At 35.8% G+C, this 24,624-nt stretch overlaps 1 protein-coding gene across 5 annotated transcripts in view; it reads right to left on the bottom strand.

Annotated features, from left to right (window-relative positions):
* Positions 1-292: 292 nt before the first annotated feature.
* The window catches only part of KDM6A (lysine demethylase 6A), a 195,813-nt gene continuing 171,481 nt past the window's right edge, over positions 293-24,624 (bottom strand). For 2 of the 5 annotated variants that reach the window (XM_063083611.1, XM_063083612.1), the window contains 3 exons: positions 4,608-4,734; positions 2,044-2,214; positions 295-952 (listed from right to left, as the gene is read on the bottom strand). In XM_063083611.1, coding sequence (XP_062939681.1) covers positions 923-952; positions 2,044-2,214; positions 4,608-4,734 — 328 coding nt within the window. In that variant the 3' untranslated portion in view covers positions 295-922. Of the gene's footprint in view, positions 953-2,043; positions 2,215-4,607; positions 4,735-5,549; positions 5,658-24,624 lie in introns of all 5 variants that reach the window. The other 3 variants (XM_063083613.1, XM_063083615.1, XM_063083610.1) reach the window with 3 other exon arrangements.

The following is a 24,624-nucleotide window of genomic DNA, read 5'->3' as shown; positions in this document are numbered from 1 at the left end:
TAATCAGATTTGAAAAATGAACAAAAACTGGGCACTATACATAAAGTTTTTTTAAAACTCAAACAATAGAAAACTCTTTAAACATTAAACAATTTTAATAAAAGTTTCTGTACAATGCTAAGCAGTTTTATTTACACATAGAAAATGTAATAGGAGTAGTGTTTGAAATTACAGAACTCCTTAAAATTTCAATGGCAGGTAAATCTGGAAAAAATAACAGCATTCCGAAATTCACAAATATTTTCAAGCAATAAATATGTATTTATAAATAGTGTAAATTTACATCAAGATTAGAAACAAAAAGCACAAATCTGAAGTTTATTCCTTAGTCTATGTGCAATCCATTATCTTTGTGACTTGGCTGTTAATTTTTTTAATGTTTTATTTAGGAACCAAAAGTGTAACCTCCATGGTTTCAAAACAAGACAGAAAAACATAAAAGCAGTAAAAAAGTTTCTTACCTAACTTTTCACATTAAAAAAAAGTTGACCAAAGAAAGACTTAAAATTGCTAACTACCTTACAAAGAAATGACCAGCTAGGCTAGTATTTTTTTCCAAGGAAAATTCTGAAGGGAGAAAAGATAGATGAAAACAAATTCATCAGCCCAGAAATAGAGAAATATAAAAGAGGTTGTCTTCAAGTCAGTAGTCTGTATGATGTTGCCAGTTTTGTCAGATATATACAAAACATGGAAATTATTATTTTTTTTTTCTGAAGAACGGCTAATCAGCTTTGTGAGAGTCCTGGAATAGGAGCAGTACTCTCCTCTGTCCAGTTGGTTGACACTCCGCACTTGGAAGGTTGCATAGACACAGTTCTCAGCCAGCAGCCTTACGAGATAGCTACAAAAACCAGTGGTGCAGAACTGGGTTACTTCCTGAATAGCAGAAAAGGTCTCATTTAATGTCCATGGAACAATATCAAGATGAGGCGGATGGTAATGGAGGAGACTGAAAATAAAAGTAAGGTAGGTTATTTTCATTCACAAATTGTTAATACTGTTCCCTAGTTCATGGCTACAAACATATAGGCTGCTTATGAAGTTAGGAGAAATTTCAAGAAAGTTCAACAGCCTGCTACACAATATAAAAGTAAAAACTCCCTTACTGTCTCCCACTTGGCCAATTTTCCTAAGAGTCTAAGTCTATTACTCCTCCTCAGTGTACCTGCAATTTTCTGCACTTCTTCACCAATTACTCAAAAACTCTTGGAATGTTATTAAGTTTACCATTTTTTGGACTGCTTTTAAAAAAGGCTTTTGGAAAAATTTTAATGAATCAATTATAATTTCACTGGTAACTGCCTTCAGAACCAATCTTAGCTAGATAATATATTTTGTTCAACATATTCCAGATCATTTTCTTCTTCAAGCCATCTTGAAGACCATCAAGTGAAAATATCAGGAACTAAATTTCAAAAAGTCAGTTTCTGATCACATGTGTTAGAGAAAAGTATGGAAAGAAATCAACAACTAATAAATTATGCCTGTTTCTATTCATAAAGGTATTGATCTGCTAGAGTAAAATGCTTCCTCCTAAGCATCTGCTGTTTGAATTATATAATGTACCAGGAAGTTAAGCTCCATCAAATATTCCATGGGGCTAATATTTCTGGCAAGGACAAATTTTAAACAAACACAATTAGCTCTAAAAGCAGAAATATATTTATTTAAAAGCACACGCACTGATTCATTTTGTAGGAACTAACCTATGCACATATTTTATTAACTGAGCTCAAATGATGTAAAGAGTATGATAGTATTCTAAAGCACGCAGAGATTTTAAAGTGTAATTGTTATAACATTATTTAGGCTGGTCTCACCCAGGAAGAAAAAGTGAAAATGATATATGCCAATTTTATAGGAATAAATACTTGGAAGTCGGGGATGGGGGGACGGGGGATGATATCCATATACTGTCATGCAGTATCTAATGAGCCAAAGGAAAATTTAAATATTTCATTACCTCCTACTTATCAGGTGGCAAACATTACACTGCTTCAAAACCCAGCTAACTATGTACTCACAGCTGATTTCACTTACTAGTGTAAATTGGTCATAGACTTGCATCAGGTCCTCCATTTTGTACTGTTCTAGCACCACAAAATTTTCCAGGTTTCCACTTGTTTTTCGTGCACAGTCTTGGCAATGTACTATGTAGGTCTTTCGAGAATTACTTTCATTAGTGACAAAAAGCAGATCAAAAACTTCCACCTGTTTCATATAAGAGAAAAAAAGCATTCAGTAGAGATGGTGATTTTTACTGTACTTCTTTAGTAGAATCATGGAATTCTACTTTAATGGAATTGTGGACAGTGATCTCTGGTTAAGAGTAAGTACTAAGAAAACTATGCCTGTGTTTGAGAATCTTTAATAGACCAGGTTTATTTTGCACCAAACCCAAAGACATGGGAGGTAATGCATATTTAAGGGAGTGACCTAAGGGAATGTTATACTTATGACAATCATTGGCAATACCTAATTCAAAAGTCTGATAAAGGTCAGATTATTTTTGTTTTAAATCCAAACTACTGGTATACAATCAGATGCAAGTGATCATTATTTTCCTTTTACTTCTCTGTGACAGTACTCATCCCAGGGTACTGTGTATGAATGTCTGTCTTCCCCCACAGACTGAGCTCTTTAAAGATGAAGACTGAGTTTTACTCATCTTTGCACTGCCAGAATATATCACAGTGCCTGGTGCTAAGCCAACCTCAACACACTTGTTGAATGAATATAATCTGATTATTTTATAGATGAGGAAACTGACAGGTAAGTGACAACAACGAAGTGTTCAGTTATAGACCTCATGTGAAAGAGCATGAGTGCAAACAAAAAATGTATTCATGAGTAGAGCATGATTTCAGAAATAATACCTCTATCTTTTACAGAAAGACTGATGAGTTCCTAAGTTCAGGCAGGATAAGAAATAACACTGGGATAGGAGTCATTCTCAAATACTGGAAAGCTTACACATTCATTTTTGTGAGTTATAACATACCTAACTGGAATCTGTCTGATCTCCTAATGACTTACGTTGGCCAGGTTATACAACATTAAAATAGCCAACGGATTCAATCATTTCAAATAAAGATCAATGTCAGAATTACAAAATTTCAAGGTTTGGAATGGATCATCAATATCCTTCCCTTTCTTTGGCTTATCCTTGAATTTCTTCAATGACAGAAAACTCTCAGGATCTCATGTCTTCTTTCAACAGTTATGTTAATTAAAATACTAGAGTTCACCACGTTTTCCATTACTATCAATGGAGCAGCAACATAAACCTAGTGATCTGAGCTAGAAAATTTGTGAGCATTCATCAATTTGTCCCTCACATTTGCCATTTAATGAGTTGTCTTGCTGATTTTACTTTCTAAATATCTTTGAATTCTTCCTGTTCTTTAATATTCCCACTGCCAGGTTCTAGTCTAGGCCTTAAGATAACTCTTACTTAAAACCACTGCCATAGCTTACTATCTTGGTCCTCTCCAACCATTTTTCTCTCTGAAACACGCATCTAACCTGGTCACACTTGCTCAAAAACTTTTGATAGTTTCAATGATCTCAGCATAAATATAAAATTTCTTAAAACCATTCAAGATGTGGTGCGAGCTACATACCACCTAGACTTAGAAGTAGAATTTGCATGCTCTGTGTTCCAGTTATATTGGACTATTCACCCTTTTCTGAAACCATTTCATTTCCCCACATCCATGTTGTTCCTATAGCACATGACAATCTACCTCCAATTCTCACCATATTTCAGCTGACTGATATCATACTCATACTTCAAGGATGGACTCAAATGCTAATACTTTTGTGAACTCTCATGCCAATACTAGACAGGAAAATTAGCTCATTTCCCCCCCTCCATGTTATTATAACAGTATGTCCAACTTCACATTCATCATAGCCTCATATACATTACAATTAGTTGTTTATAGTTTGTCTTCTCCAAGTAGAATTTAAGCTCCTTCAGAGCAACATCTTCTTTGTTCATGTTTCTTGCAAGCCTTGGTCACAGGAGAAAACTGACAAATGTATTGTGAACTGCACCAGAGAGAACTGAATATCGATCTGTCTGGAGCTATACATAACTATATCCAGTTTATTAGCATCTATGTACAACTAGATTGTTCCCAGTTTAAAATCTCAGACTAAACTTCTTGTTGATTACTATCTGTTAAAGATCTACAAAGTATATGACTCTGCAGTAGGTAGTTTTAAGGTTAACTGACAGCTAGCGAAATATTGCATCATCAGATTAAATTTTAATATGATAGCTAAGTAACAAGAAAATAACAAAATTGAACACAATATTAATTACAGTAAAATGCATTATATAAAAGTATAAGTTAGGGCCAACCCCGTGGTGCACTTGGGAGGGTGCGGCGCTGGGAGCGCAGCAGCGCTTCCGCCGCGGGTTCAGATCCTATATAGGGATGGCCGGTGTGCTCACTGGCTGAGCACGGTGCGGCCGGTCACAAAAAAAAAAAAAAAAAAAAAAAAAAAAAAGTATAAGCTAAAGAAAATAACTAAAGAGAAACCAAGAGTGGAGAAGTAAAGGTTTTACAAAACAGCTGTGGATAGAAATTACTTACCTCACAAATGCTACAGTAATGAGCTGGTTCTTCTTTTGTCCGCCCATGCCATATAATCTCTTTTCCTGCAGCAATGAGAGCTTCCCTCAATGTCTGACATTGCTTCAGAGTTCTCAGAAGACAATACCTATTGTGGGGAAAAATTATTTGTGACCAGCAACTGAATATTGAATATTTTTGGCATGAAAGATGTAGCAATTAGAAATAATGCCAAAAGATTTGGTTCTAATGTCTATGACTTCATAATTTTTCTTACGTCGATTTCTCAGACATTTGCAGATTAAAAAAACAAGGCAATGTTCAGCAGGTGTGATGATGACACTATTAAATCATTTAAAGTTGAGAATAATTAATATCTGAATATCAAAATAAATTCTCATAATACATAAAAACTGACCCCCTGCTTAAATATGAGTTGCTAATTTTGGCTCTTATTTGGGCAAGTCAGTTAAACCTCTCTGGGAGTCAATTTCGTCATCATAGAAATAAGGGGTCTGAATTCCAGATCTGAACTGCTATGATTCTGGCAAGGCAGGAAGGTACATTATTTCTATCAAAACTACCTAAACACTTATGAACAGCATCATCTGTATAGCTGCTTTTGAAATTCTTGAGTCCATAAGCAGCAAACCATTTATGGATTTAGTCACTACAGGACTAAACATTACACTGCTTTTGTACATTACAATTTTGTATCCTGTAGTGATACAAAATTGGTTTGACTATAGCACTAAAGCAGAAAAAAAGAAATTTATGTCTTCATTTTAACTTGAAGATAATATAGTGGAATCCATTTATATTAACACACCTGAATTTTCTTATAATATACCTTTTCCTTTTCTAAACTCATACTTATGCTAACAATAGTGAATTCTCACAATTTGTGTTGATTTTCCCATAGTTTGCTGTCATTACTTGGATTTGTCTGCTAAATTCTTTCACTCTTCTGTGAATCTTCTTGGCTCAGGTTCTCTATTTGAACAGAGAGGTTGGACTAGATGATCTCTAAGGCATTTTTCAATTCTAAAATTTGGAGACAATGAAAATACCCTAAAGAAAAGGAAATGGGTTTAGCAACTGAATATTGTCTTGAAAGCAAAGGTCTTGTCTATTTTATTCACGCTGTTTAGTCATCTACTCACTGCCTAGGACAGTGCTGGGCATATAGTAGGTGCTCAATGAACAAACATTTGATTACTAACAAACCAAAATTCAAAGTATAAGCAATAGTGTATTTAATTTATCTTAATTTGTATTTCCTTGCTATTTTATAAATTACTAGGTTAAAGTATTATTATTTATAAGAACCCATGTATATTAACCTGGGGTTAGGGAAGATACTAACAGTAATAACAAAACAGTATTAAATTTACAGTTGTAGGCTAATTCTTTAAGTATCATATTCAAAGGACTCCACTCTCAGTTAAGCTTCAGCAATTCTTGCATGTTTAACTTATTCAGAAAAAAAATGTTTTAGACTGCAGTTGCATGTCAAAACTAGAACAGTGATCTGTGTGTGGAGACACATGCACACATGTGTATAGGCTGCCAGGAGAGGTAGCAAGTAAAAATTTAGATCACGGCAAAAAGAGAGAGAATATAATTTAGACTATGCCTCTGGCTCTTAAATAGCACCTGCTTCTCTCTTTTTCTCTCCCCATGTCTCGTACAATTCACCTCTGAAGGCACATAGCTTATTAAACAAGTTTTCCAAGTAAGGCTTCAAAATAAGGTCTCTTTTACAGGAAAATAATGCCTAAAACTCTGCAGAAACCTTTGGAAGATTTGCAAACTCAACTGTGCTCCCATATGGACAAACAAAAATAATAAAGCGATAAAATAAAAATAAAAACATAAGAATAACAGCCAGACAGGAGGCATATATTTAGTATTTCACACAGCTTAAGCCAACCCGGCCTGTTAACAACCCTGTAGAGCCCTGTGTAGGAAGGTTATTTCCATCTTACAAATGGGGGAAGCTAAATTTGTCTGATGTCATAAAGCCATTTAAATGGTTGAGCTAGGAGTTTTCAAAAGCAGAAAATTTCAAGCTTCCACTATCTCACACTGCACTTTTTTGGTCTCTTTTTATGTCTTATTCTCCACCTACTCCCCCCTCTTCTCTTGTGAAGATGAGATTCTTGGGTTCAGTCAGCACAAACACAGAGTCTTGGTTCTGTGGAATATTATTCCACTCTTTACTTAGAGAATGAACTTTCATCTCCAATGCTACTGACTACTCTGGCTGTTAGGCCGTAGTTTATAATTTATGGTTAGTCTCGTAGTTTCATCTAGAAAAAGGCAATATACTATTTTCCTGCAAATAACAAGGAGTCGGAGCTAAGGTTGCTATGAGTATACAGTAAGCCATGAATAGTCTGCTTCTAGAATCACAGCTCCAGAATTTTTATTTTGTGTGTACTGGAATCTTAGAAAACTGGCAGCTCTATCAATCTTATCTGACAATGAATAACAACATTGTGGTTTCTCCTTGCCCTTACTGTTGTCTTTAACATTGAAATTTTTATTCCCTCCCATTTTCAAAAGGCAGCAGTTGGAATAGAAAAAAGAGAATTTAGAGAGACAGAGGATCTTATGGAGTTCACAGGAATGAGCAGGTCCTAAAGAAAGAATGTGATTCAATCAAAGGATAGGGAAAAATAAACAGAAAGTAAAGAGATTTAAGGAAAGGATCTTAGGGAAAATACAGATATAATATTCAAGACTTAACAGTGACTTGTTCTGCTTTGATTAAACTCAGACTTTGATTTTATACAAAGACAATGTTTAAATGTATTGAAGAGCTAAAAAAAGAAAAAACTAAACAAAATCAAGATTCTCATTTCCCCTTAATATTAGTTTTGCTGAATTTTAATGTTTACTTATGGCAATTAAGAATTCAATTTGCTAAAAACAAAAGAATAAATCACTCACAAAAGGTATAAAAATGTAGAAGATGGGAAATGCTATTTTGCATAAATGTATTTTGGGAACAGGGTCAGAAATGATTTCAACAGCCAGAGAAGCAGGGAATTCTTTGACTTTTAAGGATCGATATGGTTTCAGGACCTGAGCTCTGTTTTTAACTATCTGGATGAAAGGCTACACAGAAAGGCAGTGGATAAAGACAACTTCAGCTTGGAAGAAAACCACAAGGAAGAGGCTAATTGGGGGCTTGGCATATTTGAAGTTATAAAGTAGAATCTAATCCAACCAAAAGCTGATCTGCAAAGATGAAGCTTAAAAAGGGATGGAATTTTAGAGAACGATATCAGACAAGGGGATAGAATGAAAATAAATGAAGGTCTTCAAAAAGTTCATAAAAAGATACCTATTGTCTAATTCTATTTTTCCATGAACTTTCTGAAGTGTCTTCGTACTTGCAATATCAGAACAAGAGAACTGAAGAAAATAAATAATTGAGAGCCTTATTTACATAGCAACCAATGCACAATATATTCATAAATCAATACATTAGGCAAAAGATAAACAGACATAGAATGCCATGGATACTAAAAGGAGGGAGAGATCATCTTCAGGTAAAGGGAGGTGAAAAAAATCACAGAAATATTCATACAGAAATCAATTTAGATATGAGCAGGAAGGAGAAGTGGGGGGAAGGCACCTTCTGTGCAGAAGGAATGCCATGAGAAAGTAGTGTGGAAATTATTTAGGAAACAAACAACTGTTCTTACAAGATTTTAATCTTGGAATAAGGTTTCTGGGGCAGAGAATAATAGGAAAGAAGCCATAATAACATTACATTATGTCAAAGTTAAGACAACAATGGGGATTACTCTGACATTCTAGGGGCAACTTGACTAAGTCTCCAAAGTAAGTTCCCAAACATCTGTGTGGACACAGATGAAACATGAGTTAACTTGATGTGGTACTTTAAATTCCTTATGGTAACAATGTTAGCCACTAACAAATTAAGAAATACTAAGAGGTAATTCGCCCTGCCCAGTCTCTTACTGAAAGAGCCATGCAGGAAAAAGCGAGCCAACATGTGAGCCCTCAAAACTCTCGTCACCTGTCACTCTAAGGTTGTGCTCTCCTAGGACAACAGTGGGTATCTGAATGTCAATAAGGCATCTAACAATTTCATTTAAACCAACCACATGGCTGAAAATCAAGGTCTCAGTCATGATAAAATGGGTATCTTAAGAACAGTAAACTCCGAGATGGAAAAAACAAGCATGAAGCGAATAATAAGTTAACCACGAGAAAGCAAAGTTTCAGAATTTTTAGATTTTGTTTGAACAATGTAATATAATGAAAAATTCATTATATATTAAGCCCAAATGAGTATTAGAAGACCACCAGGACTACAGCACTAGGATCTATGCTAACTATGAGCATGGTCTTCACCATTATCTACTTACATTGTTGGAAAAAATTCTGTTCAGTTGTTAGGCCTAACTGGCTGTGACCAAAGAGTTGTAGGATACCTCATTTAAAAGGAAAATGAAGTTAATACTTAACAGTTGGCTTTAATTTACACTTAAAAACTCTGTACTTGTGATAAAGTGCATATTATGTAGATAAGGTAATAACCTATAATATGTGTGAAAGAAAAAACAAAAAAATTCTTAGTTCTAAAGGAGATCTAATCTATTCCAGGGTACTTCTAATTTGCCTGATCATAAGATTCCCTAGGCCACTGTGAAAGAGATTCCCAAAGTTCTTTCCATAGAGCTTTGATTTTACTTGGTAGGAATAGAGCCTGGAAACCTATTTTAATGAGTTCCAGGTGATTCTTGTGATCAAGAAAGTAAGAACCAGTGCAAACCTCTTCATTAGTGATGAAATTAAAAACAAGATTTATTGCAATATTTTTCAATAGACACTAGTACCACACCAACTTCAAAAATCACTACAGTTTTTATGATTAGAGCCTTAAGAGACCACACAGAGAGACAAGCTGGAGTGGGCAAGAGCTGATTCTAGACCTAGAATTGTCTTGGTTCAAATTCCTGCTTCACACACATTTCTTATTCTCTGTGCCTCAGTTTCCTCAACTGTAAAAAGTGGATATTTAACTTATAGTGCTGTTATGAGGATTAGTGCTCAACAAATGTTAACTAGTCTTATATTATTTGAATTAGATGTGTCAAATTCTTAAGTTGTGTTAAAATAATTATGTAATTACTAAATTGTTTTATTTGAAAAAATTGTACAATGAGTGCCAACTGAAAGTTCAATAGTTAACACATCAAAAAGAAAACAAAACAGAGGTTATTTAAAAGTTGTTTAGTCTAGATTCCACTTGGTCAGGGTTTCTCAACCTCAGCACTACTGGTATTCTGGGCTGCATAATTTTTGGTTGTGGGGAGCTGTCCTGTGCATTGTAGGATATTTAGCAGCATCCCTAGTCAATTCCCCAAAATATTAGCAGCATCCTGCCCACCCAAGTCATGACACTGCCATATATCCCTTAGGGAAGGGGGAGGCAAAATTTCCTGCATTTGAGAACCACTGCCCTAGGTACTAACTTTCTAAAAAAAAAAACAGAGTGACTGGGGTTTCTATAATTAATATTAATTATAACAACAACTACAATTTACTGAGTGTTTACCTTATACTAAAACTCACATAATACTCATAAAAGTTATATTAGAAAGATATAATTATTATCCCCATTTTTCAGAAGAGGAAACAAAGACTAATAGGTTTGGTAATTTGCCCATAGTCCCCCAGCCAGTAAATGGAGAAGGCAAGATATGAAGGCAGATTGGACATAACTACACAGTGCTGCACCTCATGTAATATTTTACGAGGAAAGTAAATAGCACACACTCTAAGACTTAGGAAAAGAAAAAAGGAAAGGCAAATAATGAACACATAGTGATCAGATATACACAAAAGGCACAGAAAAAGCACATAAAGCATTGATATTGGGGATATAAAACGTACATTTAAAAACTGAAACATAAGAATAGTGCTTTACAGGATGGTCAAAAGAATGACAAAATGATATGACAAGAAATTAAATTTGTGGAAAGTGATTTTCAATGGACTTGGTACTGCTGGAAATTTTAGAGAATTTATTTTCAACTATTGGCTTATACATTATTAGGATGTTGGAATGTATAATTATCTGGCAGATTACCAGCAGGTAGACAAGTGAATGTATATTCTGAAAGTTAACTTTCTACCCCTCGGCGTACTATCTGTGGAGGATACTAACATTAATAAAACACATGTATTTCACAGTGCCTTACCCTTTAGCTTAGTAGGGCCACAGCCCTTAGTTTTTAGCAGGGCCAAAGCCCTGCAGTTTAAGGAATAGCCTCACTTTTTAGTATACATATAGAAATGCTAAGTTTGGGAAAAAACAAAACTTTCACAGGACTAGTCTCTGTTGTAGATAAAAAAAAAAAAATTGTAACACAGTAAAAGTGATTGTTCTAAGGGCAGTCATCCCTGGTGCAGCTAAACCTAATGATAGGAAACTGTGTGAGCTAAAAGCTTCAAGGTTAATGGTTGGGGGATGTTCCTCATCTTGCCTTCAACTGTTTCCTTACGTTTCTTGGGGAACTAAGTGTTGCCATGGCGATTATCTCGATGATCTCGTTGTTTCTTTTTGTACTTCACATAGCTTAGTTTTTTTTGACTCCTACTATGACTGATTAACTGCCTGTGTTCTTTTCTGTAACTTTCTTGCCTGGACAATAAAAGCTGAGAGAAAACCTGATTCAGGGTTACTCCTGGGATCCTTCTCTCTTGAAGGAATTCCTCCTGGGATTAACCCCTTCGGGCCTCTCATTGCTCTGGAGAAATGGGCTTTGAGTAATCCTTTGTGTCTCCTCGGAGAGATGACACTATCTAATACGCTCCTCTTAAATCTAACACTTCCTAATATTGAACTTTTCAGAGGAAAACATCCTCCTTGGTATTCTGTTTCTAACATATTTTAAAATTTACTGAACTATTTATCACAGTGATTTCAGTGTAACTAACAAAGCTGTTGAGTTTCCAATGAATCAGAAACATACTACCTTATATTAACTTGCCAATAGTCAAACATGATTACTACAATTTATATCATATTTGTTGGGGTTGGCTTTATCTACCATTGAGATTAAACCATTCAACTGCATCTAGAAGACTATTTGTTCTGAAAGCCAATTATCTATATGGAAATTTCGTTAGTGCCAATAGTCTCCAGAGCTCATGTGCTGCACTATCTATTCCTTTCAAGGGTCCTATTAAAAGGAATACTTCAACAGTAAAACACAAGAACATATGAATCTTATGAAAGTGAAGTAAAGAGTCTTAGCACTATACAGAGAAAATGTAGGCCAAAGTAATGTATCTCAAATACCTGAAAATGTGAATCATGAATTTGCAAAGAGTGATAGTTTCCTTTCACTCTTAGCCAATCAGTTTTTAAAATTAAAACCGGAGGGTAAAACTGTATACTTTGATGAAGATGGATAAAAAAGGAACATTTAAGTTTTATTAGTGCCTATTTAGTGAAACTTAATCACTCAGGACCCACTAATGAAAATATGAATATATAAGACATAGTTTACACTGGAGTAGGGCAAGGGTTTACCAAAAGTAAACATCATCAATAGTTCTTGTCAAAAATATTTAACTCAAAATTACGAGAAAACAAATCTGGAATATGAAACTCTGTACAACACAAAGACCTGCTACCTTCAAAAAGAGAATGTCATGAAAAAAGATGTTCATGGATTTAAAAGAAACCAAAGAAGCCATTATGACTACGTACTGAATTCAGTGTGAACCCTGATTCAATCTGGATTAGGGTGGGGAGGTGAGAAGAGCCAAGAGCTTTTAAAGGAAAAAAAAAAAAAAAAAGACATTTTTGGATAGTTGGGGAAATCTAAATGTGAACTGTGTATTAGCTGATGCTACTGAATTTCATACTTCTTAGATATAATAAATGATATAAAGGTTATGTAGGAGAATATCCTTATTCTTAAGAGATGAAGTATTTGGGGAGACATGTCATAATGTCTGTGAATTACTTTTTCATATGGCTCAGCCAAAAAAGTGTGTGCACATGTATGTGTATATGGACTGCTAAGTAAATGTGGCAAAACCTTTCTCATGAATCCAGATGAGGTTGTACAGGTATTATTCTTTCGACTTTTTTTGTAGGTTTAAAAAATTTCAAAATAAATGTTGGAGGAAAAAGTATAAACAAGTTGGGGGAAGGGAGGGTACAGCAACGTATTATATGTAAATGACATATATTTTAAAGGAGAATAAGATATCTTAATATGGAAAAACTGTCATAGCTGAATGAATTAAAGGAAGAGATCAGTAGCCTTTTTTTTTTTTTTTTCCAAATTTTATTTTATTTTGTCAATATACAATGTGGTTGAATATTGTGGCCAATTACTGAAACCTCCCTCCCTCCTCCCTCACCGCCCTCCCTCCCAACAATATCTTTCCTGTTTGCTTGTCGTATCAACTTCAAGGAATTGTAATTGTTATATCTTCTTCCTTCCCCCCCTCCGGATTTTGTCTATTTACTTATTTTTAGCTCCCACAAATAAGTGAGAACATGTGATATTTCTCTTTCTGTCCCTGACTTGTTTCACTTAATATAATTCTCTCTAGGTCCATCCATGTCTTACAAATGGCAGTATTTCATTCCTTTTTATAGCTGAGTAGTATTCCATTGTGTAGATATACCAATTTCCTTATCCACTCATCTGATGATGGACATTTGGGCTGGTTCCAACTCTTAGCTATTATAAAGAGTGCTGCGATGAACACTGGAGAACAGGTATACCTTCAACTTCATGATTTCCATTCCTCTGGGTATATTCCCAGCAGTGGGATAGCTGGGTCATATAGTAGATCTATCTGCAATTGTTTGAGGAACCTCCATACCATTTTCCATAGAGGCTGTGCCTTTTTGCAGTCCCACCAACAATGTATGAGAGTTCCTTCTTCTCCGCAACTTTGCAAGCATTTATCATTCACAGTCTTTTGGATATTAGCCATCCTAACTGGGGTTAGATGGTATTTCAGTGTGGTTTTGATTTGCATTTCCCGAATGCTGAGTGATGCTGAGCATTTTTTCATATATGTTGGCCATTCGCATATCTTCCTTTGAGAAATTCCTATTTAGCTCTTTTGCCCATTCTTTAATTGGGTTGCTTGTTTTTTTCTTGTAATGTTGTTTCACTTCCTTGTATATTCTAGATATTAATCCTTTGTCAGATGTACATTTGGCAAATATTTTCTCCCACTCTGTTTTTGGTCTTTTAACTGTTAATTGTTTCTTTTGCTGTACAGAAGCTTTTTAGTTTGATATAATCCCATTTGTTTATTTTTCCTTTGGTTGCCTGTGCTTTTGGGGTCATATTCATGAAGTCTGTGTCCAGCCCTACTTCCTGAAATGTTTCTCCTATGTTTTCTTTAAGAAGTTTTATTGTTTCAGGGTGTATATTTAACTCTTTAATCCATTTTGAGTTGATTTTAGTATATGGTGAAAGGTACGGGTCTAGTTTCATTCTCTTGCATATGGATATCCAGTTATCCCAGCATGATTTACTGAAGAGGCAGTATCTTCCCCAGTGTATAGGCTCGGTGCCTTTGTCAAAGATCAGATGGCTGTAGGTGTGTGGGTTGATTTCTGGATTCTCCATTCTATTCCATTGATCAGTGTGTCCGTTCTTATGCTGGTACCATCTGTTTTGGTTATTACAGCTTTGTAATATAGTTTAAAGTCAGGTAGTGTTATGCCTCCAGCTTTATTTTTTTTTGCTCAGCATTGCTTTGGCTATGCATGGTCTTTTGTTATTCCATATAAATGTCTGGATAGTTTTTTCCATTTCTGAGAAAAATGTCTTTGGAATTTTGATGGGGATTGCATTGAATTTGTATATCACTTTGGGTAGTATGGACATTTTCACAATGCTGATTCTTCCAATCCAAGAGCATGGGATATCTTTCCATCTTCTTGTATCCTCTCTAATTTCCCTCAGCAGTGGTTTGCAGTTCTCATTATAGAGATTTTTCACATCCTTGGTTAACTCAATTCCTAAGTATTTTATATTTTGGTGGCTATTGTAACTGGGCAAGCTTTCTTGATTTCTTTCTGTATGTTCACTAGTGGAGAGTAAAAATGCTACTGATTTTTGTGTGTTGATTTTGTATCCTGCTACTGTGCTGAAATCATTTATGAACTCTAAGAGTTTTTTTGTAGTGGCTTTAGGCTGTTCGATATATAGGATCCTGTCATCTGCAAACAGGGACAGTTTGACTTCATCTTTTCCAATCTGGATGCCCTTTATTTCCTTCTCTTCTCTGATTGCTCTGGCTAGTACTTCCAACACTATGTTGAATAGGAGTGCTGAGAGTGGGCATCCTTGTCTAGTTCCTGTTCTTAAAGGAAAAGCTTTCAGCTTTCCCCCATTCAGGATGATATTGGCAGTCGGTTTGTCATATATGGCTTTAATTATGATGAGATAATTTCCATCTATACCTAACTTATAGAGGGTCTCTGTCATGAATGAATGCTGAATTTTATCAAATGCTTTTTCAGCATCTATAGAGATGATCATATGGTCCTTGTGTTTGATTTTATTGATACGGTGTATCACATTTATTGATTTGCGTATGTTGAACCAACCTTGCACCCCTGGGATGAATCCCACTTGATCGTGGTGTATAACTTTACGTATGTGTTGCTGCATTGTGTTAACTAGTATTTTATTGAGGATTTTTGCATCTATATTCATCAAGGATATCGGCCTGTAGTTTTCTTTTTTGGTTATATCTTTACCTGGTTTTGGTATCAGGATGATGTTTGCTTCATAGAATGCGTGTGGGAGATTTGCCTCTGTTTCAATCTCTTGGAATAGTTTGTAGAGAATTGGTGTCAATTCCTCTTTGAATGTTTGATAATATTCTGCTGTGAATCCATCTGGTCCTGGGCTTTTCTTTGTTGGGAGCCTTCTGATAACAGCTTCAATCTCCTTTATTGTTATCGGTGTGTTCAGATTTTCTACATCTTCTTGGCTCAGTTTTGGCAGCTTGTGTGTGTCCAGAAATTTATCCATTTCCTCCAGATTTTCTAATTTGTTGGCATATAGTTGTTTATGATAGTCTCGAATGATTCCTTTTATTTCAGATGTATCAATTGTAACATCACCTTTTTCATTTCTAATTGTTGTTATTTGGATCTTCTCTCTTCTTTTTTTAGTTAGCCATGCTAATGGTTTGTCAATTTTATTTATCTTTTCAAAAAACCAACTTTTTGATTCATTGATCTTTTGTATTGTGTTTTGGGTTTCAATTCCATTCAGTTCTGCTCTGATCTTAATGATTTCTTTCCATCTGCTAACTTTTGGTTTGGATTGTTCTTGTTTTTCTAGTTATTTAAGGTGAGGTGTTAGGTTGTCCACTTGCCATCTTTCCATTCTTCTGAAGTGAGCATTTAATGCGATAAATTTCCCCCTTAGTACTGCTTTTGCATTATCGCACAGGTTTTGGAATAATGTATCATTATTTTCATTAGTTTCAACAAATTTTTTGATTTCCTGCTTGATTTCTTCTTGGACCCATATGTCATTAAGTAGAATGCTGTTTAATTTCCATGTGCTTGTATAATTTCCAGAATTTCGTTTGTTACTGATTTCTAATTTTAATCCATTGTGGCCTGAAAAAATGCATGGGATAATTCCAATTTTTTTGAATTTGTTGAGACTTGATTTGTCACCTAACATGTGATCTTTCCTGGAGAATGATCCATGTGCTGATGAGAAGAATAAATATTCTGAGGTTGTTGGATGGAATGTTCTGTAGATATCTGCCAAGTCCAATTGGTCTAGTATGTTGTTTAGATCTTGTGTTTCTCTGCTGATTCTTTGCCTAGATGATCTGTCCAATATTGACAGTGGGGTGACCAGGTCCCCTGCTATTATGGTATTAGTGTCTATTTCCTTCTTTAGGTGTAACAGAGTTTCTTTTATAAATCTGGCTGCTCCAACATTGGGTGCACATATATTTATGACTGTTATGTCTTGTTGATGGATCAATCCTTTTATCATTATGTAGTGGCCCTCACTATCTCTTTTTATGGTTTTTAGATTAAAGTCTATTTTGTCAGATATAAGAATTGCTACTCCAGCTTGTTTTTCATTACTGTTTGCATGGTAAATCTTTTTCCATCCTTTCACTCTTAGTCTATGTGAGTCTTTATGAGTGAGGTGGGTCTCTTGAAGGCAGCATATAGTTGGGTCCTCCTTTTTAATCCAGTCAGCCAGTCTGTGTCTTTTGATTGGGGAATTTAAGCATTTTACATTAGGAGTTGTTATTGAAAAGTGTTGATTTAATCCTAGCATTTTATTGATTTTTGTTTGGATGTCTTAAGTGTCTTTTGTTCCTTTCTTTCTGATTTACTGTTTGTTTTCTGTATTTGTTGGTTCCTTGGGTTGTACATAGCCTTTGTTTGTTTTTTTTCTCTCCATGGATGCCATTTTTATTATACTAGTGGGTTTTGATTTTTCTGGGGTTTTTATGGCAGTGGTAGTTTTTTTTCAGGTACCAAACCCAGTACTCCCTTGAGAATTCCTTGTAAGGGTGGTCATGTGCTAGTGAACTCCTGCAGTTTTTCTTTGTCTGAGAAATATACTATTTGCCCTTCATTTTGGAATGATAGCCTTGCGGGGTAGAGTATTCTTGGCTGGCAATCTTTGTCTTTTAGTATTTTGAATATATCTTCCCATTCCTGTCTGGCTTTTAGGGTTTGTGATGAAATGTCTGATCTTAGTCTGATTGGGGCTCCCTTATAGGTGATTTGACGCTTCTCTCTTGCAGCTTTTAAGATTCTGTCTTTGTCTCTGAGTTTTGCCAATTTGACTATAACATGTCTTGGAGAAGACCTTTTTGGGTTGAATATGTTTGGGGATCTTGGAGCTTCCTGAATCTGAAGATCTGTGTCTTTCCCAATAACTGGGAAGTTTTCTGCCACTATTTTGTTGAATATGTTTTCAATGCAATCTCCTTTGTCTCCCCTTCTGGAATACCCATGACTCAGATATTTGAGTGCTTAAGATTGTCTGATATCTCTTAGATTTTCTTCAATGCTTCCAATTTTCTTTTTCTTTTTCTTTTTTTTTTGTCTCCCTATGTTATTTCAAACAGCCCATCTTCAAGGTCAGAAGTTCTCTCTTCTGCTTCTGAAAGCCTGCTGGTTAAACTCTCTGTTTTTTATTTCGTTGAGTGAATTCTTCAGCTCGGCAAGCTCTGCTACATTCTTTTTCAGGGCATTGAGTTCCCTGTACATTTCTTTTTTCAGATCCTGTATACTTTTCCTTGTTTCATCATGTTGTCTAGCTGAGTTTCCTTGTATCTCATTCAGTTTCCTTAGAATTATCACTCAAAATTCTTTGTCAGACATTTCAAGGGCTTCTTGTTCTATAGGATCTAGAGCTTTAGAGTTATTACCCTTTGGTGGTGTACTTTCTTGATTTTTCATATTTCTGGTATCTTTCCTTTGATGTTCAGTCACTGTGGCAGGGGGTTTCACAGTCCACTGGTTTGACACTATTGTCTGGCTAGGATGTTGCTGGGGTTGCCAATTTGGTATGGCTATCTCAGTGTCTGCTCAGTTGGCCACTAGTGCCTTGTGTATGTGGTTGCCTCAGGTCTTGAACCTCTCCGGAGAGCTGCCTCTCTCATCAGCATGCACTCGGCCGGGCTGGGGAAGGACTTGGGTGGCAGCAGTGAGGCCTACCTGCTGGGTCACGCACCAGCACCGCAGGGCGTGTGGTCTCTGCGGAGCTTCCACCTCCCCTGCTGAACGTCTCCCTGCTCTGCGCTCGGTTGGCTGGGCTGGGGATGGAATTGGGTGGCAGCAATAAAGCCTACCTGCTGGGACGCATGCCGGCACTGCAGGGTGTGTGGTCTCTGCAGAGCTTCCGCCTCCCCTGCTGGATATCTCTCTGCTCCGCACGCACTCTCTCCATGAACCTTTTGAAGTACCATTATATGTGGTAGCGACAAAAAAGTTGAGCTTGCATGCACCTTTTCTCCATTCAGTAGATGCTTCGTGTACCGCCCACACTCTCCACGTAGACAGAGGCACTGATTTCCCAGCTTCTGGAGATGATGGCTGCTGGATGCTCAAGAGAACATGTTCTTTATGATGCTAATTTTTTGAAATTTGTTGAATCTTGCTTTATACCCCAGTATGTGGTTAAGCTTCATAAATATCCCATGGGTTCCTGATCCCAAGCTTGAAGTTCTCACCTCCGTAGACCTCCATGCCCTCGTCCAGCAGGCTGATCTCCTGGAAGTACTTAGCCTTAACTTTAAAGTCTTCCTTAATTCATTTCTTTCTGTGGGTACTGCTCTACCTTAAAAATAGCTAATTGTTACCTATCAGCCAGCTGAGAACTATAAATGTGTATTTCAGACTCCTTTTCTAACAATATAGCTGTACATCCATCTGGCTGCTTAACAGAAATTTTGACTTAATCTCGTAATACGAATTCAAGTTCTGCATGTCTAACGCCAGCCAAATTGATAATCATCATTCTCTACACCTAACTCATTTCTTCTTGTCTTCCTTTATTCCCAATTTCATCAACAAGCACAAATGTCCCACTATGTGGCCCAAGCCAAAGTCTAGCAATACAGATTTCTCCCTCACCTCCATCCCCAATCATCAAGTGAGGTCTATTTTACTCTCTAACCTTTGTCTCTCCTGTTGTCTGAACTGTCCTAATCACCTACTAATTCATGCCTCTAAATCTTCTTTCTACTTAATGCTTTATCTTGCTGCTAAGTAATCTAACATGCAAATTTGATTATTAAAAATTCTAAAAACTTCTCATTAGCAGCTGTTGACAATGTGAAGTCTACCTGAAACTTTTAGCAACAAAAGTTTAAACTATACTCTTCAATGAATGAGTAGGTCTTTAACCCTAGAGAAACACTTAAAAGTCTGGCCTAGAGAAAGAGAAACTAAGTTCGTTTGCAATATGTGGTGTATGTAGAAAAAAGTTTATGTTCATTCAAACAGTTAAATGAAATCAAAAGAGAAAGTTATGTACTGAGCTCCCACTACAATTTTCCTACGGAGTCAGGCTGTGAACTTTTCAAGTCAAGTTCACTGCATTATGAAATGAAAGAATTAATCAAGATAATAAATATTCTTTTGACTCATGCCAATGTAAAGTATTTGGAAGAATGTGAAGGAGAATATAAAGATTAGTGTATTTTAGTAAAATAGGTAGGTTGTAGAAAGTGGAAGATTTATGAAATGAGTTTCTCATATAAAGGACTTTACAGATTTGCAGAGTTCTTAAAGACCCAACTAGAACTTGCAAGTGCAGAGAAAAACACCCAAAAGTGATGCTGACTTGTTTAAAGAAGTACAAGTAATTCATTCTCAAAATGATAATGAGGAATGAACTGGTGACAACAGGAGATAACACCATTTCCCATTGTTACATCATCCAGTGCAAATATGAGGGTACTTCAAAACGTTCATGGAAAAATTAAAAGATGATACAAATCCTCTCATAAACTTTTTGAAGTACCCTCGTACAGATTCATAAGCCCTTATTACAATCCCACAAATTTTTCATAAATTTTGCCTAAACTCACTTGGTGTTGAAACTTGACCTGGGACTATTTATAGTTTTCTTAGTTTGGCACATTAGAATGACTATTTATATGTTTTACTGCAGAAATATTAATCTGTTTTAGAATACTGTAACAGACCCTATTGAAGGGTAAAATATAAAATTATAAATGTACTCTATTACCTTTCTAAATCCAATAAATTCTGAATTCTAAAACACATTTGGCCTGAAGGGTTTAGGATAAGAGACTGTGGAGCTGTTGTACTTCTTTTGTGAAGCCTTTCTTGAATCTTTCCCTCTCTCAGAAGTTCCATGCTCTGTGCTGCCCCATTGTTTCTTACTAACATCTCTATCATTCAAGATCACATGTTTTAATGGTTTGGCTGTTTCTCCATTTATTTTGAGAAGTGATCAAATGTTTTTCACATAGCACAATATCTAGGCACCAATTCAGTTCACAATACACATTTATTGAATGAGACAAAAGAACTGGAAAGAGCTGAGTGAGTGGAGTAGATGAGAAGGCACAAGGTAAATTTTACTTACACTCTTTTTGGTTGGGCTGACTTACCATTTAACTATGAAAACCTGAAAATCATATATTGCAGATTCATAGTATTTAAGAACCAAAAACAACAATTCAGGGAGAGAGTTAAGAAAGACGACTGTGTGTGTATATCTTCTACATTCTACTTCTCAGGTTTAGCTAATATTTTTTTCTTTTAAAATAGCATATAGTTCATAGGCTCAACGTATACAGAATTAATGCTTTATTAAAAGATAATTCTCAAAGGAGAAAAAAGGGGAGGGGAGAAGTGTAAAAATTGCAGTTCATATTGAAGATGATTTAAAATAGAAAATAGAGTGATGCAAATAAATAGAAAACAAATTCAAACATAGATCTAAAGGCAGCAGAGGGAGGAAAGGCCTGACAATGTAAGTGGGGGTCAGATTTCAAGTACTTCATATGCTGGGCTTAACAATGTAGATTTTAAAAGAAAGTTTACATTTGTGCCTTTGTTTACTTAGAACAGTTGGTCACTGGTGACATCAGCAAGATAAGTTTTGGGCATACTGAGAGTAGAAAGCCAACCTGCTTAAGTATGGTGGAGTGAACAGGAGATGCAGAGGGAAGGAATGGCAAGGGAAAACTGTTTATTAGGAACTGGCACAGCTCACCAGCCAGAACAAACCAATACCACTTCTTTATCTAGTTTGCCTATTTCTTTTACTTAAACAGAAGTATTCCCCTAAATTCGGTCCCTGATTCTTCCCTTCCTCTTCCATCTCAAGACAATCACAAACCACTAGGTAGAACACTCCCTCATCAGCGTTTCCTAAACAGCTCTAGCCAACTATTTTACCAGCTCCTCAAACTTGCCTCAAAATGTCATGTGCCATAGATTCATCCACGAGCTTTCACATAAGATAGATAATGGGTTTAAATCCTGGCTCTACCTCACACCAATCAGATGACCTTGGGATGCTCTTAAGAATAACTGAGATAGTGTGGGAAGCACTTTGCTCAGTGTTTGGCTAAGTACCAAACTCAATTTATTAACTAACATTATCACTGAACTATCTAAAATTCAGACTTGAAAACCTAAATGATCTTTAATTCGCTCCTTATCATCCAAAAATTTATTCTATTTATTTAACAGCTAGAAAGATCTTTATAAAACCCAAATTAGATCATATTAGTTAAAAACCCACGAAGAGCTCTCCAATAGGATAGTCTTAAGTTCGGTAGACAAAGCATGATCTACCTCTAACTAACTTTTACAACTACATCTTATTCTACTACTCATCATACACATTGTGCTCAAACCAAAATATCACCATTGTTGTCAACATGCATATAGCAGAGATTTAAGCTCATGCAAATATGTGGCAGGGAAAGAAGTCAGGAGGGAGGGCAAGGGAGGTAGGTGTTGGAAACAGAATGAGAGGAGGAAGAAGAGAAGATGAACTAGAGTGAGTAGGCTATTCCTCTAGAGAGTCAGAGTTCCTCTGAGTCTCTCAGAATGTAAGCAGCTTTTCGTGCTGAGTATGATTTTAGTAGTTGAAGTTTTTCATACAACATGGATTCTCTACATAAGCCAACTATTTTGCCTGTTGCTCATCTAAAGAAAAGGGATTTATTCCCTCACTGGAGGAAAACATGACTATGTTGGACTGAAGAAGACATGGTATGTATGCATACTATTATTTTATGGATGAACTAAGGCATCTTGCTGATGGTGCATAAGTTTGGTGTTAATCTGGCTTTAGGTGCTGTTTTTTTCTCCTCTCCCTACCTCTACATTTTCACCCTTCAGACAAAATACATTTTTCCCAGAATGCACAGCTTAAAAAGACTTCTCTGATTCTGTAGGCTGGAAAGAATCCAGGGGATCTATCATTGTATTTCTTTCAATCTATGTATTTATATGTACTAATTTTTACTTGAAGACAGGACCTATAACAGATATTCATAAACCCTCAGTGCCTAGCCTTGAGTGAAGAGCCTTGTACACAGTTAGCAAACACTCATTAAATAAAAGAAAAAAAGCACATTTTTACCAACAGCTAAATGATTGTATTTTAAAAAGGAAGCTTATAAACCAAGGCCTATGGGTCTGGACTAGTGGTTAAAACATTTCAGCAGGTGTGATGACAAAAACAGCTTGCTAATATCTCATAACAACTTAAGCTGGGAGCAGAATTTTTAATATAATGAGAAATAGAATCAAGATTCAAATGATTAGACATTTTGTAGTGCAGGGTAAAATGGAGTACAGATAAGTATGTAAGTGCATTTAAGTTTTTTGGTTTTTCTTTTTCATTTTTAAAGGAAGGTATAAGAAACAACAGTACTGCCAGTAATTATAAGTGGAAAAACACCCAAATTTTGTGTGTTCAATTTCAACATAAAACAACTTTATAACAAAGATAATACAAGTGTTGACAACATTTCAAACATTAAGAGGGACAATGATAAACTAAAAGGAATCTAGAAGGATGACAGGGATGATGGGAGTGGGGTAGGGAATGGAAAAAATGATAGAGGTGAACAATGTTTAAATTAATGAAGATCAGGTAGCAGGAACAGAATATGGCAGCAATCTTTCCTTGGTTCCTTTTCTCTCTTACCCCACCACCCAATCTATAAACTAGTCCTGTGAGCTTTAGCTCCACAATAGTTCCTAGTAGTTTGATCCCTCTCTCCACCTCCACAGGTAAATCTCTGTCCAGATTGGTCTGCACTATTGCAATTGCCCCCTTGAATCCTTGGAATCCATTCTCCACAAAGCAACCAGATCCATTTTCTTAAAGTTTAAATCAGAACCTATTACTCTCCTGTTTAAAACCCTTTGATGGTGACCTGTAACACTTAGAATTGATATATAAATTTCATGCCATGTCTTAAAAGTCCATGTTCAATCTGGCTCTTGCTCACTTTGTTGAGCTTATTGTTAGCTTATTGTTACCACTCTTCCTTTCTCTTCTGTTATAGTCACCTCTGGCTTTTTTGGCATAAATATGCCAAAGCTGTTCCCAATTCAGCCTTTATTTGTTCTCTGGATCTGAAATGTTTTACTCTTAGATCTTTGCATGGTTGCCTTCATCTCATTATTCAGGGCTAAGCACAAAACTCACTCTCTCAGACACTTTCCCTGATCACTTTAGCAAAAGCAGCACTCTCCCCTCCCTCATTCCAAATATTCTATTTTATTTCATTCACATAAATAAATTACTTCTTAGTAATTTACTTATCTGCTTGGGAGTCTCTCTGTCTTGCTCCAGTAGAATTTAAGTCCCCCAAGGGCAGGGATTTTACCTTATACAATACTGTGTTTATCATCAGTGCCTAGAACAATGTTTGGCATAGAGCTGGTTCTCAAACACTTGTTGAATAAGATTCTGAAGAAATCCCAAATGTATTTAGGAAATTGGGACCAAATGACAGGTAGATTAAGCTAATCTGTAAAGAACTTTCAAGAATTACAGTGAGGTGAAGAGAATGTCACTGGATGACCACAAATTATGGATGCTACAGATGGAATTACTGTATAAGTAGGAGTTTACACTAAGTGACCTTAATATCCTTTCCAATTATAAAATCCTAATCTGTCCAAACTGTAATGTGTCACTTTCAGTTTATATAACTGTTAGATAAATGGCTTCTACATTGTACCAGCCCTTTATCTTCAAGTGATCTGAATTAGTATCTAGTTTATGCCTACCTCCAACTTAAAACACCTTCAGTGACTTTAGGTAATTTTTTCCCCAAAAGTAACACTGAACTTGTTATTCAGAGCAAAGTAACATTTTGAGATAAAATAGAATAAATGGATAGGTAATCCCCTCCCTCCACTACCAATTATATTTATGGAGAATATTTCCCTAAGAGCCAATATTTTCAAGGATCTGTACATTTATTGCTATGATTT

Source organism: Cynocephalus volans, chromosome X (genome assembly GCF_027409185.1).
Source record: "Cynocephalus volans isolate mCynVol1 chromosome X, mCynVol1.pri, whole genome shotgun sequence".
NCBI classification, from domain to species: Eukaryota; Metazoa; Chordata; class Mammalia; order Dermoptera; family Cynocephalidae; genus Cynocephalus; species Cynocephalus volans.
Note: the sequence above shows the minus strand (reverse complement) of the source record. Positions and strands in the feature narration are given on the sequence as shown.